The 13,571-nt window shown below is 35.3% G+C and overlaps 1 protein-coding gene across 1 annotated transcript; it reads right to left on the reverse strand.

Annotated features, from left to right (window-relative positions):
- Positions 1–243: 243 nt before the first annotated feature.
- On the reverse strand, positions 244–11,963 carry PXN (Mitochondrial substrate carrier family protein). The gene is made up of 11 exons (XM_028260829.2): positions 11,624–11,963; positions 11,458–11,535; positions 11,301–11,375; positions 9,327–9,457; positions 4,556–4,610; positions 3,191–3,292; positions 2,761–2,829; positions 2,586–2,693; positions 2,361–2,429; positions 1,047–1,101; positions 244–634 (listed from the first exon to the last, which is right to left on the reverse strand). Exons 1-11 carry the CDS (start codon positions 11,702–11,704, stop codon positions 435–437), a joined length of 1,023 nt encoding a protein of 340 aa, XP_028116630.2. The 5' UTR covers positions 11,705–11,963; the 3' UTR covers positions 244–434.
- Between the last annotated feature and the right edge of the window lie 1,608 nt (positions 11,964–13,571).

Genomic DNA, 13,571 nt, shown 5'->3' on the forward strand with positions numbered 1-13,571 from the left:
AATTAAGTATAGATTAGGTTTGAAGTGATGTGATAGAGAAGTGATATAATTTAAATAAGATAATATAACTTAAATAGAATAATGACTTTTTGACTTTTTTAGATTATGACAAACAAAACCTTAGATTTGTGAAATAAAAAGAAAAGGAAAGAAGAAAGAGAGGAAAAAACAAAATAAAATACTTTGGTTAGTGATCCATTTTCAACAAGATACACATGGAATAGCTACTTTGTAGTTCCATCATGCAAAATCACCAAAAAATGCACCTTAAAAGTTCAACATTGTGCAACAATCATATTGGTCCCCATAAAATCCAATAATATCCCAATTTAGTACTACAAGTTACAAAGTCTCCCCCCCCCCATTCTGCCCCAATAAAGCACCTTAATATTAGCAACACCTTGTTCTGATTGTCCCACAAAACACACACAGTTTCAGTTATGGAGGCGCTTTGATCTCACAGCATTACTGGCATCCTTCGTTAGCAACCAACGAGCACCTCTGACGAGTTCTTCCTTAATCATGAACAAGACAGCAGCTGCAAGTACACTTTGTACGATTTTTGTACTCATCCCTTTGTAAAAGCCATAGAACCCTTCGTAGCGTACCATCTTCATGATTGCATCCAAAGTGCCTGTATTGCAGGAATGCCAGCAGCATCACAACATTGATAGCACATTAAGAAAATAGGAATTGAGTAAAGAGGGAAATTTAGGTTGTTTCTATCGGCCGCATCAGTTTTAGCTAATCGATATTAACCTCCAGAAATGATAAGTTCTAGAGCATGCGGCATTTGAAATTCTTTACCATCTCCGTGAAATATAGAGGTCTCATTCAAGTTACCTACCCTTCCCCACATCCGCATGAGAGAGAGAGAGAGAGAGAGATAGAGAGAGAATCAACAAAAGATGTTGAAAGACAATGTTCAGTGTTGAGTTGCATTCTATTTCCTGTCTATCTCAGCCTATAGACCATCTTCAAGTCCCACCATAGATAAGGTTGAGAATTACACACTGCCCTATTGTGGAAGATAAAGCAATGCAAACCTTTATAATGATGCCTTTTGTCTCCGCCAGAAACTTGCTTTGCTTGAAGTCTTGCCTGCGGAACAAAACAAGCAAATTAGCAAAAAATTGAATAGATCCAACAATAATTCCACTGATACAGACTAGGTCACTGAAACCAATCTCTCTCTCTCTCTCTCTCTCTCTCTCTCTCTCTCTCTCTAAATTTGTTTTCATCTCTGTTAACTCTTCTGTTTCTGTTATCCTCTCATCAGCTTTATGCATTTTGGATTTCCACTAGAAATCCTAAATAATGACAATATGTACTTCACAGTCTATATTATTTTCAACATTAAGCATAGATATAATATAACAAAATAAAATTGTTCAAAAAATGAGAAATCAAATATAATTCCACTTTTATCCTTTATAATTGGGTATAGCTTAAAATAGCATATGTATGTTAAAACAGGATCCCTGCATGTCCCTTGGGGGCCAGTGCTATCTCAGCTGAAGCCCCTTGGGAAAACCCAATAATCAAATCTCATGAACTGCTTTCAAAATGTATTTGTTCAACATGGATTCCCATCAACCTTGGGCAAGTAGCATCTCAACTGCTGCTCCCTTGGAAACCCAACAGCTGAATCACCTAGGTGGTGCTATCCCAGCAAGGTGTTGAAACATTCAAAGCAGCTGCTCACAGCACTCGGTTAATTTCTGTCAAGACTTGGATGAGTAGACCCAAAAACTGTTCCTTCCCTCCCCCACACGTGGAGGAGGAGGAGGAGGAGGAGGAGGAGGAGAAGAAGAAGAAGAAGGATAAACCCAGCCACATGCACAAGTGAGGTCAGGTCATAGATAGGTGAATAAAAGACCTCACACACATGGAGGAAGAAGGAGAAACCCAGCCACAGACAAACACAGAAGACAAGCAAGGTCAGCTCATAGGTGAATAAAAAGTGAAAGGCCAGGGGCCCTTGCTTTTGGAATATTTTCAGCTGAGAAATGTGACCTTTTATCTATAGTATTATATAAAGCACACAACTCAGAAGATGGTTTGAAGATTTGTAAAGCTCTTTTCTCTTCAAAAAATGCCCATAATAGAACTGCCAAACAATTTTCAAATTTAACACATCTTCCTCATTTCGAATTGCTCAAAAGTTTAGATGGTAAATTGCAAACGCATCAGGTTTGTTCCCACCACTAGTTTATCATAAGTATAGTCAGAATATCACATTTCAGTCAATTCTGCATGGGTAACATGACAGAAATAAAGTTTCTGAGAGTTATCAAAACAAAACTCAGCTGAAATACAAGCTCTCAAACCATATTTGTTAACAAGCATGTGTCACTTGCCTTCACAACCAGAAGAGGATATGTTACGACAGTGGCTCCAAGTTTTGCTAAAGCTCCGAGCAGAAATATCTAACAAATGAATAAACAAAATGTTCAGGACCTACAGCAGAATAAAAAATGGTGGGAAGGATGCAAGTGCCTAATGGTTAGTAACATGGCAAAAAAATGGAAAATTATTAGAAACAGGGTGGTAATGCTTAAACTTTAGTCTGCGTAAAAACTTACCTCCAGAGCAGTTATACCATTGTTATCCTTGTTATTCAAAGCACGTCTTTGCTTCAGCTTCTTCAACAGGGTTTCATATAGCATGAACTGTATGGAGGGATTGCTCACCTGTGATCAACAGTGAGAACAATCAATGATAGTTCAATGGCACATGTTCAAGTCACTTTTCACATACCATGATCAATGTTGGCAAAACACCTTTCCAAAATCCCGAAACTCCAGCTTCACCATAAACTTCTTGAATCTGTACATGGTAACTACTCCAAGTTAAATGGATGGCATGAAGGACGATGACAAGAAAAACTGACAACCGTTCTATGGTTACAGTGAATCAGAATATAAAAATTCCTAACAAAAGTCCTACTCTTGTAGCCAACCATTCACCCAACTAATATTTATTTAGGCATTACATGACTTGCTTGACCCAATCCTAGTCATGGCTCAAACATCTGGTACATGGAGTTTGCACTTCTTCCAATAAAATATACAAAAATAACTAAATTTTCCAAGGGCAGCTACAGCAGAGTATGCCATAAAAGCTTCAGTCAAATTGCTCTGTTGTGTAAGGAATTATGAAAGAAATAACATAAGACCACTGCACATACTGCATGGCTAGTTCCATAGGGAGGAGGCTCCACTGCAGCAAGAACTGCTTCGTCTGAATCAATAGATTGAGGATGACTAGGTTGGGATTTCTTTGTATGAGTCTGCGTAAAAAACATGATTTTCAAAGAATTAGCATGGCTGCATGAATCAAAAGTTAAAACTCGGGTCAAAGGTTGTTAAAGCCAAATCCAGGAAAATATTGCAAGATTAATATGGTAAAAACGACATAGTTATCAAGGGATTTTAAATCAGCATTGTAAAATTAGATATAAATTGAATTTAATCATGGATATCATCAGTTGCAATCAAATGAACAGAGTTGTTAAGAAAATGCCACTTCTCTCTCTCTCTCTTAATTTTTAAATCTTAAAAAAAAGGATCTCACAATCCACATCCATGTCATTAGCTTTGAAAAGGAGCACTCTGACCAAACTGAATAAAATCAAGTAAATAATAATAAAGAAAACAATAATGATAATTTAGCATGATTATCAACTATTCTCATGTCCAAATAACAGTACTATCACGCTATCATTCTCAATTGCATGATTCTGCCAGAATACAAAATTTAATGTCATGAATTGAACCATCTGCGATTTAAACCCATAATTATCGATGCTTCCATTCAAATCATAATAACCACAAAATTCAAAATTTAAGGTCATGAATTGAACCATCTGAGACTAAAACCCAGAATTATCACGGCTTCCATTCAAATCATAAATAACCACCTTTGTAACTGGGCCTTGTGTATTTTTTCCTAATTGGTAGGGTGTGAAACGGAAACATCTAAGCAAATAAGGATTCAAGCCACAGTCTTGCTGAAGACATAATTAAAGGACCACAAGCTATACTAATCCCACATATTTGCAAAGCCACTTATCAGTGACCAAGCATTATCACAATGATTAGGAGTTAACTAAATAAAAGCCAATCAACATTCCGAGCTATCAAGAAACATCTTTTCAAAGGATAATCCATGACATACACTCAGAACAACATAACAGAATAAATGCATAATGACTTTGAAAAAATCGCATAATAGCTGACTAACTCATCGAACCACCAGCAATGGAACTGACAATTGAAAAGTGTCTCTGTAGATTAAAAAAAAAAAGGGCCAACAGAACTAGGCCAGATGCACTTCTGTTACACACTTCAAAAATTAACTTTCAAAAAGAAAAGAAATAGAAAAATGATCTAACTAATGAATCCACAATGAAACTCCCAAGTCTATATAACAATTATAGATGTTATAGAAACAGCATTGTTTTAAGTTTTAACCTCAACTAAGATTAATCAAGGTGCCACTTTCATGTTTTAGAGCATCAAAGACTTGTGACAAAAGGTAACCAGCCTTTTACCTGCATGCGCGTAACAATTACCCATATGGGATTAGTCAGCAGCACGTTTATGCACCTACAGAAAATAAAAATGTCAACAATTAATGAAAATAGACTCACTCGCATTCCACAAAAAGGTATTACAGGAAAAACAAAATGGATTCAGTTATCAATATTAAAGAATTCTATGCACTCATAATTGGCAAGGGATTAATAGATTTTATAAAAACCTTAAAAGCTATAGAATTTTACTACTCTTTTTTGGCTGATTGATCTTTCACAGCCAACACTGCAAGTGCAAAGGTGCAGGTGGGCGCATCAAATCTGAGAGGTATGAGCTGGTGAAGTGAGTTCAAAGTAAATAAATATTTATTATAGGTATTCATCAATGCCAAAGTGAAATAGCAAGGATCAAATGGAAAGGGACCCAACTTTAAGGAAACTTGGTGCTAGAAGGAGGAGGTTCAAGCGGTAGTAAAGACGGAAAAAGAGTGCTTTAAAAAGTGGTAGAAAGATAGAATTGAGAAAAACCTTAAGAGTTACAAATTGACTTATAAGAAGGTCAAAAAAGTAGTGAGAGAGGCTAAGTTGAAAGCCTATGATACCTATACACTAGACTAGACAGTAAGGAGAGGAAGAAGAGAATATACAAGCTTGCTACGATAAGAGATGAAAACAAGAGATTTTAATCAAGTTACGTGCATCAAGAATGAGGACTCTAAGGTAATGATGAAGGATGAAGAGATTAAGAAGAGATGGAAGAACTATTTTGGGAAGTTCTTAAATGAGGAACATGGAGGAAGGTCAAAAGAGAAGGAAATAGCTAGTAATAAGGAAAACTAAGGCTATAGGTTCTTTCGCAGGATTAAGAACTTTGAAGTGAAAATTGTGTGAAGTGATTCTTGTAATTCCTATGGTGGAACCAGTTGTTCATGCACCACCACCTTTTACAGGGACTACAGAACCCAATGTCACCAAGGATATGGAAGGGCAAGGTTATGTCAGGGATAAAGACAGACAAAAAGTTAACTAGATACAAGAGACCTTTCTGCTCACCCATTGCCATTTTCTGCTTCTGATGAGAGTCCAGGGAACTTTGAATCTATTGAGTCCACTGATCTTGATACTCCTATTGATCTTGATGTTCCTATTGCTAAGAGAAAGGGTGTAAGATTTTGTACTCAACATCCTATCTCAAATTTTGTGTCCTACTCTCATTTGCCATCCTCATATAGAGCTTTTGTGTCAAATATTTCCTCTGTTAGCATTCCTAATCATTTTCAGGATGCTCGTGCCACCTCCAAGTGGAAACTTGCCATGATTGAGAAAATGAAAGCACTTAGGAAGAATGGCACTTGGGAATTGATTGAGTTACCTACGGGCAAACGCCCTATGGAATGCACATGGGTATATATTGTGAAACACAAAGCGGATGGTTCTATTGAGCGTTATAAGGCTAGACTTGTGACAAAAGAATTCACTCAGACATATGGTGGGAGACCTTTGCACTCGTGGCTAAGATGAATTCAATCAGAATACTTCTCTCTTTAGCAGCTAATCTAGATTGGCCACTTCATCAATTTGATGTAAAGAAAGTATTTCTCCATGGTGACCTCGAAGAAGAGGTATATATGAACATTCCTCCTACTTTTAAGGATCATCAGACAGAGGGTAAAGTATGTCGGCTTCGGAAGTCATTATATAGTTTTAAACAATCTCTAAGGGCTTGGTTTGAAAAATTCACTCAGGCTATGCTTAAATATGACTTCAAACAGAGTTAGACAGATCACACTTTGTTTGTAAAACATTCCTTACGTGGTAAGATTACAGCGCTCATTGTTTATGTGAATGACATAGTTCTTATAGGTGATGATAGTGAGGAAATACCTCTGTTGAAGAAATATTTAGTGAGTTCAAAATCAAAGACTTGAGGAGCTTGAAGTATTTTCTTGAAATTGAAGTTGCTCGCTCCAAATATGAAATATTTATCTCACAGAGGAAGTATGTGCTTGACCTATTGAAGGAAACTGGGATGCTTGGTTGCAAAACCTGTGACACTCTACTGGAATCCAATAAAAAACTGGGGGATGATGAAGGAGGAGCAGCTATTGATAGGGGGTTAATCAGCATTTAGTAAGTAAGCTCATCTACCTATCTCACTTCTGTCCTGAAATTACTGTTGCTGTCAGTGTGGTTAGCCAGTTTATGCATGCTCCTCATCAAATTCACTTCAAGGTTGTCATCAAAATTTTGCGGGTACTTGAAGTCTGCTCCTGGTAAGGGTCTTTATTTTTCAAAGCATGATCATTTTTGTGTGAAAGCTTATACATATGCGGACTGGGCTAGATCAGTAACTGATAGGAGGTTGACTTTAGGGTATTGCACCTTTGTTGGAGGCAACCTAATTACTTGAAGGAGTAAGAAACAGAATGTGATAGCCCAGTCAAGTGCAGAAGCTGAGTTTAAAGCTATGGCATAAGGAAAGTTATTGTTGCATGATCTAGGTATTGATCAGATGGACCCTATGTGGTTATACTGTGATAATAAGGCCACCATCAACATCTCTCACAATCCGGTTCAACAAGACATGACAAAGCATGTTGAGATTGATCGTCACTTCATTAAGGAGAAACTCAGTAGTGGCACAATATGTATTCCATTTGTGCGGTCTGGTGAACAATTCGCTGACATCCTCACCAAGGGAGTTGTGAGTAAGCCATTGCATGACATCCTAGGCAAGCTGGGCATGAGAGATATTTTCGCACAAGTTTGAGGAGAAGTGTTAGAATATTATTATTATTATTAGTTGGGTTATTATTCTACTGTAATTATTCTATACTTTAGGACTCCCTTGTGATTATTAATCTTCATTAATATAAAAAGGAATGATATCACAATCATATCCCAATCTCTTTTCTTCTCTAAAACTTACAGCTTGCACTTAAGAAGATGAAATCGAATAAGGTTTTAGGACCCAATGATATCCCTATTGAAGTTTGAAAGTGTTTGGGTAAGAATGGAGTTGCTTGAATGACTAGGTTATTTCGCAAAATTTTGTTGACTAAGAAAATGTCAGAGAAGTGGAGGAAGAGTATTTTACTGTCAATTTATAAGAATAAAGGAGATGTTCAAAATTGCAACAACTATAGAGGAATCAACCTGATGTGTCACATAATGAAAGTGTGGGAGAGAGTAATGGAGTCAATTGCGAGATATAACAGAGGTGTCAGAGAATCAATTTGAATTTATGCCTGATAGGTCAACAATGAACGCGATTTAACTTTTGAGGAGGGTAATGGAAAAGTATAGAGAAAAGCAAAAAGACATTTATATAGTTCTTATCGATCTTGAGAAAACATATGATAGAATGTTTCTAGATATAACCTAGCGGGTGTTAGATAAGAAAGAGGTGACAAAAGGTTAAATTGATGTGATTGGGGACATGTATGAAGGTATGGTGACTACTATTAGATCGCCTGCTGAGGAGACAAGTGAATTTTCAATTGCTGTGGGGTTAAACCAAGGATCAACCTTAAATCATTATTATTTTGCTTTAGTTATGAATGAGTTGACAAGAAATATTCAGGATGAAGAGCTATAGTATATGCTTTTAGTAGATGATATCGTGTTCATGAATGAGACTAAAGAAGGAGTTAACACTGGAGACATGGAAAGAAACACTTAAATCTAAAAGATTTAGGGTAAGCAGAATTAAAACAGAGTACATAGAGTGTAATTTTAGTAACAGTAACAATGGAAGCAAAGGAAAAGTGAAAATTGAGAACCAAGAATTACCTAAGAGTGAATATTTTCGTTATTTAGAATCGATTATTACAACGGCTAGGGAGATTGGAGCGGATGTGGCCCGTAGAATTAAGGCAGGGTGGTTTAAGGGCTGGTTTGGGGTACACTATATAATCCATCTTTTTATCTTTTTTCCATCACATCACCTCTCTACTTTTCTGCACATCTTTTCGTAAAAAGACAAAAAGTGCACTTTTTTAGGACACCCCAAACCAACCCTAAGTGGAGGAGTACATCTGGGATACTGTGTGATAAACAAGAACCCATTAGACTAAAAGAAAAGTTCTATAGAACGGCTATTAGACCAGCGATGTTGTATGAGACGGAATATAAGGCAACTAAAAAACATGTAAATAAGATGAACGTTGCAGAGATGAGAATGTTAAGGTGGATGTATGGCAAAACTAGAAAAGGCAGAGTTAGTAATGAGTATATTCGTGAATGGGTAGTAGTACTACTAACAGAAGATAAGTTGAAAGAGAACAGATTGAGATGGTTTGATCATATACAACGGAGTCCAACAGAGGCAGTAGTGAAGAGTTACGATACAGTGACAGTAGATGGAAGTATTAGGGGAAAGGACAGACCTAGATTAATGTGGGCTAGTGTGGTAAATAGAGATATGAATCTCCTTAATTTGACTAGCCAAATGGCCGTTAATAGAGTTGAGTGGAGAAGGATTTACGTAGTCAACCCCATTTGATGGGACTTAAGGTTTGGTTTGGTTTAGTTTTATGTGTCCATGTAACAAAGCATTAGAGTTGGCTATAATTGAACCAAATTAATATTTTCCATTGAGTGGACATGGATGGAAATAAAAAACCAGCGAGATCTGTTAGGGAAAACCTAAAATCGTTAAAAATAACTTGAATAATAGATTAATTATGTAACTAAGTAGAACAACGAGAATTAACAAATGATGTGATTTGTCTTAAGAGTTTAACAATGGCTAACAAACTCAAAATATGCTAAAAGCAAATTAAATCACCCAGATAAAGCAGCCACCACAAGTGATGAGAACATCCCGACTGATCCATCACCAACCCCTTTGTTTCTATGTTCAAGTGCAGCAGCTTCAGCCTTGTTCCTAAATATTTGATAGAAATAATAGTAAACACCCTGTACCATAAAAATTGCCATTGCATAAGAAATAAGAAATCTAATTAAACAAATGATGCACATTTAAACTTAAAAAGTAGTCTGTTTCTGTAATCTGAAATAATCTAACAGTCATGTTAACATTAAGTTTCCATTATGAGTTTTCATCAACTCGCATACCACTTTCAAGGTTTTCTGAATGTTTTCCAGTCCTACTAAGGTAAATCCCAAAATGCATCCGTATTGATACAAATGATGATGAATTTCTAAAGTTAAGCAATGGGTAAGTTTGGAATCTTTGAACTTATCATAGAAACCATGTCTTGACCTTGACTGAGATGTAAAATGATGACGAGTGTATTGTTAAACAAATCCGTTGGAAGAACAGAAAGTCACTTCTTCAAGGCTTCAACAAATTATCTCCTTCACTTTGAAAATCACATATTTTAGTGGCAAAATTTGATGTGAATGACTTTTATAATTGTTAAGTTGTGCTCATGATATTTTGCACTCTGTACCATATGTGGACACATGTAGGAGAATTCATATAAACCTCTTAATTTCTGCAACATTTTCATAGACACACCTCAAATCAAGCAATCTGAGCACATAAACATTACTTTTTTTACTATACTTGAAAGAGAGACATAGCACAATTACTCTTCTTTTTTTTTGGCCTGTGTGTATTTTCATGTTTGCGACCAGTTCCTTGAACCACTTGATCCATTGTTTTTGTATATCACGATATATCAGCCAACACCAAGGCCCACCAACATGGTGACTGTGAGTAATACTTGAAACCATGATTTTGGGATATTAGGTACCTATGGTCGTGATGTCAGCATCACCAAATCCAGGTCACTTCATATTATTATTGCTACAATAGACTATATACCATATTTTTAAACAAAAACCAATAAGCTTGAACACACACCTAAAGAAAATTAGACAAGGTGAGGAAAAAGCCTGAAGAATATTATTTCAGTCCAAACCCATTCTTGCATAAAACTTGAGGTCATAGAATCAGTAATCAAAGATGGAAAAGGTGATGTTATACTTGTACATTTCACTCATCTACAGACACCCGGACTCAAGGAGTAAGTGACATGTTAAACACTCAAACATGGTTTCAACTATTCACCCCTTTAAGGGAAACTAAATAGAGTGTTGTTACACAAACAAAATATTTGTGGCTAATTGTGATTCCATCATTCCAAAACACATGGGCTTATAATTTTAAAAACGCCATTGCCAAATTATTTCAAGTGAGCTTTTTGTATGAAAATTCCACTTGTAACCATTTTCCAATAAGATAAAACAAGACCCATAAATAATTAAATATTTGAGATAATCTGTCACGAATGAATGCAACAATTGCACAGTTTCCACCACCATGGGACCACATGCTGCTCACACCTTTAGTTATAAGATATCAATCTCTAATAGCTGTGCCTGTGCAACCCCCACCCAACACTTCTATGTAAATATGACATAAACACAACCCGAAGGGGTTGGCCTACGGCCTGGGTGTGCTCCCTCCCTTCATGCTCTCAGTTTCAAAACCTCCTGGGCCAGTCTAGACAGGCTTTGCCTTGGCTTTAATTTGGGCCCCTGCTAGTAGCCGGGGGAATTGATCTCCAGATTAGTGGTTCTATTATCAAGATATATATATGACATAAATACATCATTCAGCCGTGCTAAAACTGTTACACACAAACTTTTGACCATTTCACTCTCAAATTCAATTTGAACGAAAACATAAATGGAATTCCAAATAGTGTAGCAAACTAAAACAGTTGAACAAGCTCTGTAACGTAAGGCGCACAATATCAGCAACCGCAAACTAGGGCTAAAATGAGCTCACCTGAGACGCAGCCGTACCGACCAGCGAGGGCGTCAAGCCTCCGTATAGCTGAGTCCATCCCTCTTGATTAACAACCTGTTGATCATCACTTCAAAATCATCAACTTAAACAGAAAATTTAAAAATGTAAACAGCAATTTAAAGAACTAAGCACAAACCTGAGACATTCGGTCAATAGCCCCAAGTTTCCTCTTCTCTTTCTTCAAATATCTTTCCGTTTGTTGCCTTGTATTGACCTAGATCAACAAAATTCATATATCTATATATATATTGAAAAATCAGTGAGATGATACATATATAGAGAGAGAGAGGGAGAGATTGTACAGTTTGGAGAGGATAGGTGATGAGCTGGGCGATGATTCCACCACCGGCACCGGCGAGTCCATTGATCAAGGCGTCGGACATTGTTTTCTCGGGAAAATGTCGAGGGAAAACGAGATCTAATTCGAGTTTTAGAAAGAGAAAGACGGAGTTTTATGGAGAGAGAGAGAGAGAGAGAGAGAGACTATCTATGACTTTGGCTGTAGCGAAGGTTGGTATGTTGATGGGAAGGTTCGCCATCAGGGAGTAATAACCATGATGATGAGTCCCATAGAGTTGGGCTTGGCAGGGTGTTGTTCCGTTCAAGAAAACAAGTGACGTTGATTTGGGTGGGATCCACTTCAATTTATCTTCATGCGGTTAGTTACCCTTTTGGTGAACTTTACTATTATCAGCTAAGGTTCTGTTTGTCTGTCTCTTAACTACCAGGGCATTCGGTTATAATTTAAGAATTGTTTGAGAGATTCCAAATAAGTTTATTTTTTAATTTTTTTATGAAATATAAATTGTATTTGAAGTAATGTGATAAAGAAATGATGTGATTTAAATAAGATGATATAATTTAAATATAATAATGACTTTTTAATTTTTTAACTTTTTTAAGAAATGTTAAATCTAACCTTAAATTTTAAAATTTGTTAGACAATAGCCTTACGTTTTAAGAGAGATGTTTGAGAGTTTTAGGAACCGAGCTCTAATAGGCTTAATTTATGTGTGTGGCTCATTTAATGTGATATTTTAGTTTTTTCTTTCTTTTTTAATCACGCTAGAGTTCAATTAGTACTCTAATTTTAGGGACCGCTGGCTTTTTAATCTATTGAGGTCATCAAAATGAGGGTTTATTATACATTTTATTCTTAAATTATCACTAAATTATCTACTTAAAAGACTATTGTCTAACAAATTTTAAAAATTAAATTTATAATCAAGTGTCTTGTTATACGTTTTATCCTAAAATTATCACTAAATTGTTTACTTAATTTCTGAATTATTGATTGAATCTACTTACCTCCTAAACTAGATAAATTAAAATATATTTAATCCTTAAACTATCAATTGAATCTATGAAATCTCTAAAATATTTAATTCAAATATATTTAGGAACTTAAGGGATTACAAAAATAAAATATTAACCCATAAATATTATAAATTAATAAAACACTCTATCTGGTTGAAATATAAGCTTTTTATCTAATTTTATATATCAAATTTCGTTTATAATTTCTTATTGATTGTTTTTGAATTTTTTGCTAAATTCTTTTTATAACTTAATGTATTATTGTTCTATTATAATTCGTTGCGAAGTATGATTATTCAAATTATCTTATTCTATTTCTACAGTATGTTTAATACTTATATAATTTTATTGGCAAGACTGAGGACCAGATTATGATACTAATTTAAACACATAATGAAAAAAATATTTTTTAAAGACAAAAAAGAATTAAGATTTTTCTTGAAAAAAAAAAACCTTAACTTGATAAGGTTTTTTTTATTAATTTATAATACTTATGGGCATATATTTTATTTTTGAAATCCTTTCAGGGACTAAATATGTTTGAATTAAATACTTTAGGAACTTAATAGATTGAATCAATAGTTTAATGACTAAATATATTTTAATTTATATATTTTAGGAACTAAGTAGACTCAATCGATAGTTCAGGGACTAAATAAATAATTTAACAATAATTTTGGGGTAAAAAGTGTAATAAATCCTAAAAATAATAACAATTTGAAATAACATATTATCCACATATTATATATGTGTGTGTGTGTTTTTGGGGGAGGGGAGAGGGGTGGTTCTATAAGTCTAATATTTTATTTATTTATTCATGTCACCTATCTGCTCATCTAATCTATATATCTTTCTATATCACCAATATCACTAGCCATTGCCGGTTGCCAAAACCAATCGCTACTGACTACCTCCGATGATTTTTTCAGCAAC

Source organism: Camellia sinensis, chromosome 1, assembly GCF_055761805.1.
Source record: "Camellia sinensis isolate YWXY chromosome 1, ASM5576180v1, whole genome shotgun sequence".
Classification (NCBI taxonomy): Eukaryota; Viridiplantae; Streptophyta; class Magnoliopsida; order Ericales; family Theaceae; genus Camellia; species Camellia sinensis.